Here is a 2,451-nt window from a genome sequence, read left to right as displayed (position 1 = left end):
TTTGGAGGGGTTGGAAACTTTATTGAGTTGCTCAATTTTGCTATGAGGTGACAAGAAATTGGAGAAACATTATAATGATCATGCAGCCAATGCATCTTACTTTTCGAAAACTTTTCAGAACGAAATTATTAATATTTGTGGTGCAATGATTCTTGATACTGTTGTTATAAGCCTTACCCAATCTTCTGATTTCAAGTATTTTTTTCCATACTTGCGGATGAAGCAATGGACGCCTCTCAAAAAGAGCAACTCTCTGTTGTTTTGAGATACGTTGACAACTCATTTGATATCAAAGAGGATTTTGTTGGTTTTGTCCATTTGAAGGATGGTTTGACAGGAAAGGCTTTATCCAATGCTATTGTAAAAAGGGTTTCAGACTTGAAATTAGATATCATGAATTGTAGAGGTCAGGGCTATGATGGAGCAGGATCCGTTTCTGGTGAGAAAAATGGTGCTGTAGCTCACATCTTACGTCTGAACAGATTAGCTCTTTACACTCATTGTTTTTCGCATCGGCTTAGCCTGGCTGTCTGTAAAGGATTTCAAATCACTTCAGTGAGTAATATGCTTGAGATAGTTTTCTTTTTCTTTAAATACAGTGCACAACGCCAGTTATTTTTTGAACAGAAGGTTAAAGAAATTTGCCCTACATCTACATGTAAGAAATTGAAGGACCCTTCTCGAACAAGATGGCTTGAGCGTATTAAAGATTTGGATCTTTTCATTGAGCTCTTTGAATGTCTTTGGATAACCCTTAATGAGATGCGTAATTCCAAATCTCATAACCCCCAGACTAAAAAAGATGCTGCTTCTTACTTTAAAGGTATCGATTATTTCAACTTCATCGTCAATATGGTGATAACTTTTCATGTTTTGGATCTTGCCCAATTGGTCACTGAACTGCTTCAGTCGAAAACAAACGACATTGCAGAAGATGTTCACATGATCACTTCGTTATTGAAAGTTGTCTCTGATACTCGTGACGAGGTTGATAAGTATCACGATAAGTGGTATGATGAAGCACTTGTCATTGCTGAACGTCTTCACATTAAAGAGGCCAAGCCACGTACTTGTTTAAGAATGACACATACAGATAACCATGACGCAAAAAGTATTCGTGACTTTTACAGAGTGTCCCTCACTATCCCCCTTTTGGAATCATTGGGTGAACAACTCAAATCTCGTTTTTCTGAGAATTCTCTTGTTGCCTACACTGACCTGCATCTTATTCCATCGAAAATTCTTCAGAAGGTCAAAGATGGTCATGAAAATGGATCCCAGAAGAAAGGCGAATCTATACCACCCTCACAGTCTTTGAAAGAGTTAACTTTGCCATTTTTCGAATTCTATAGGGCCGAATTTGATAATTATCTTCGAATTGATTCAGAATTGCAACTTTGGGAGGAGTTTTGGACAAGCCATAAAGCACTGTGTCCATCTAATATTTCTTCCACTTTGAAAGCTGTCACCTTTGAAGGATTTCCAAACATCAAGATTGCTCTTCGAATCCTTGCAACTCTTCCGATTACATCTTGTGAATGCGAGAGATCCTTTTCTTTTCTGTCAAAACCGCTCTTCGTAGCAATATGGGACAAGACCGTCAAAATGGACTGTGTCTATTAAACTTTCACCTGGATAAAGTACCGGATTGTAATAAAGTCTGTGATAAATTTTTGGCTGTTGAATCTCGAGCGATTGGCTCGGCTTAAGATGGCATTCTAATTTCTAAAGAGATAACAAAAACAGGGTTTTAAATCACCTTTTTCTAGTCACTTTTCTTTTTTTCATGAAAATATTTTCTATTTCTTCCTAAAATCACATTGGTTTCTGTAAGAATATATCAGTAAACATCTTGGCTCTGATAAAGAACTGCGAAATAACAAATGTGAACCTCTTTTGAATTCAATTCCAGTGAAATTGAGAGAGGTAACTTGCCGACGTCTGGTCCAAAGTCCAGAGGCGTATGCAATATCTAGACCTTATCATTTGGAGCAATATAATACTAATAATAGTAATAACAATACTGTAACTTTCTTATGCATACTAAAAAGGATGGGCTCTCTCAAAGTCACCTCTTTCTTGTAACATCTCTGAAATTTTAGGCATCTGAACTGTCAATAACTCAGAAATCTTTTTTCTTCTTTTCAGAAAAAAATGAAAAATCAAACAAAATAAAATGTAATAACCAAAATAATATGATATTTTGGTTCTTTTCGATCGACGCTCATAAGAAAGTGGATGATGTGATATTTTACCAGCACAGTGTGCTACAATGCACTCGTATGTCTATTTTACAGTCGTTGCAATGTGAAACCTGGAGCTAGAGTCAAACTACAATAGCAAATTTGGTTTTTCGCAAGGCACCACTCGGCACCACAATGGTTTTTGATATCTGGTCATAAAATATTAATGAGAGATGTTTAATCTTGGATTTTATTAAAAAATTTTAGA

At 36.2% G+C, this 2,451-nt stretch overlaps 1 protein-coding gene across 1 annotated transcript; it reads left to right on the top strand.

Moving 5' to 3' along the window:
* Positions 1-225: 225 nt before the first annotated feature.
* Positions 226-1,623, top strand: LOC136803848 (52 kDa repressor of the inhibitor of the protein kinase-like). Its single transcript, XM_067060568.1, has one exon. It carries the CDS (start codon positions 226-228, stop codon positions 1,621-1,623), a length of 1,398 nt encoding a protein of 465 aa, XP_066916669.1.
* Positions 1,624-2,451: the final 828 nt, after the last annotated feature.

This window comes from Clytia hemisphaerica, unplaced genomic scaffold (genome assembly GCF_902728285.1).
Source record: "Clytia hemisphaerica strain Z4C2 unplaced genomic scaffold, Clytia hemisphaerica genome assembly, whole genome shotgun sequence".
Lineage (NCBI taxonomy): Eukaryota > Metazoa > Cnidaria > Hydrozoa > Leptothecata > Clytiidae > Clytia > Clytia hemisphaerica.
This window is presented reverse-complemented; position numbering and strand designations above follow the sequence as displayed.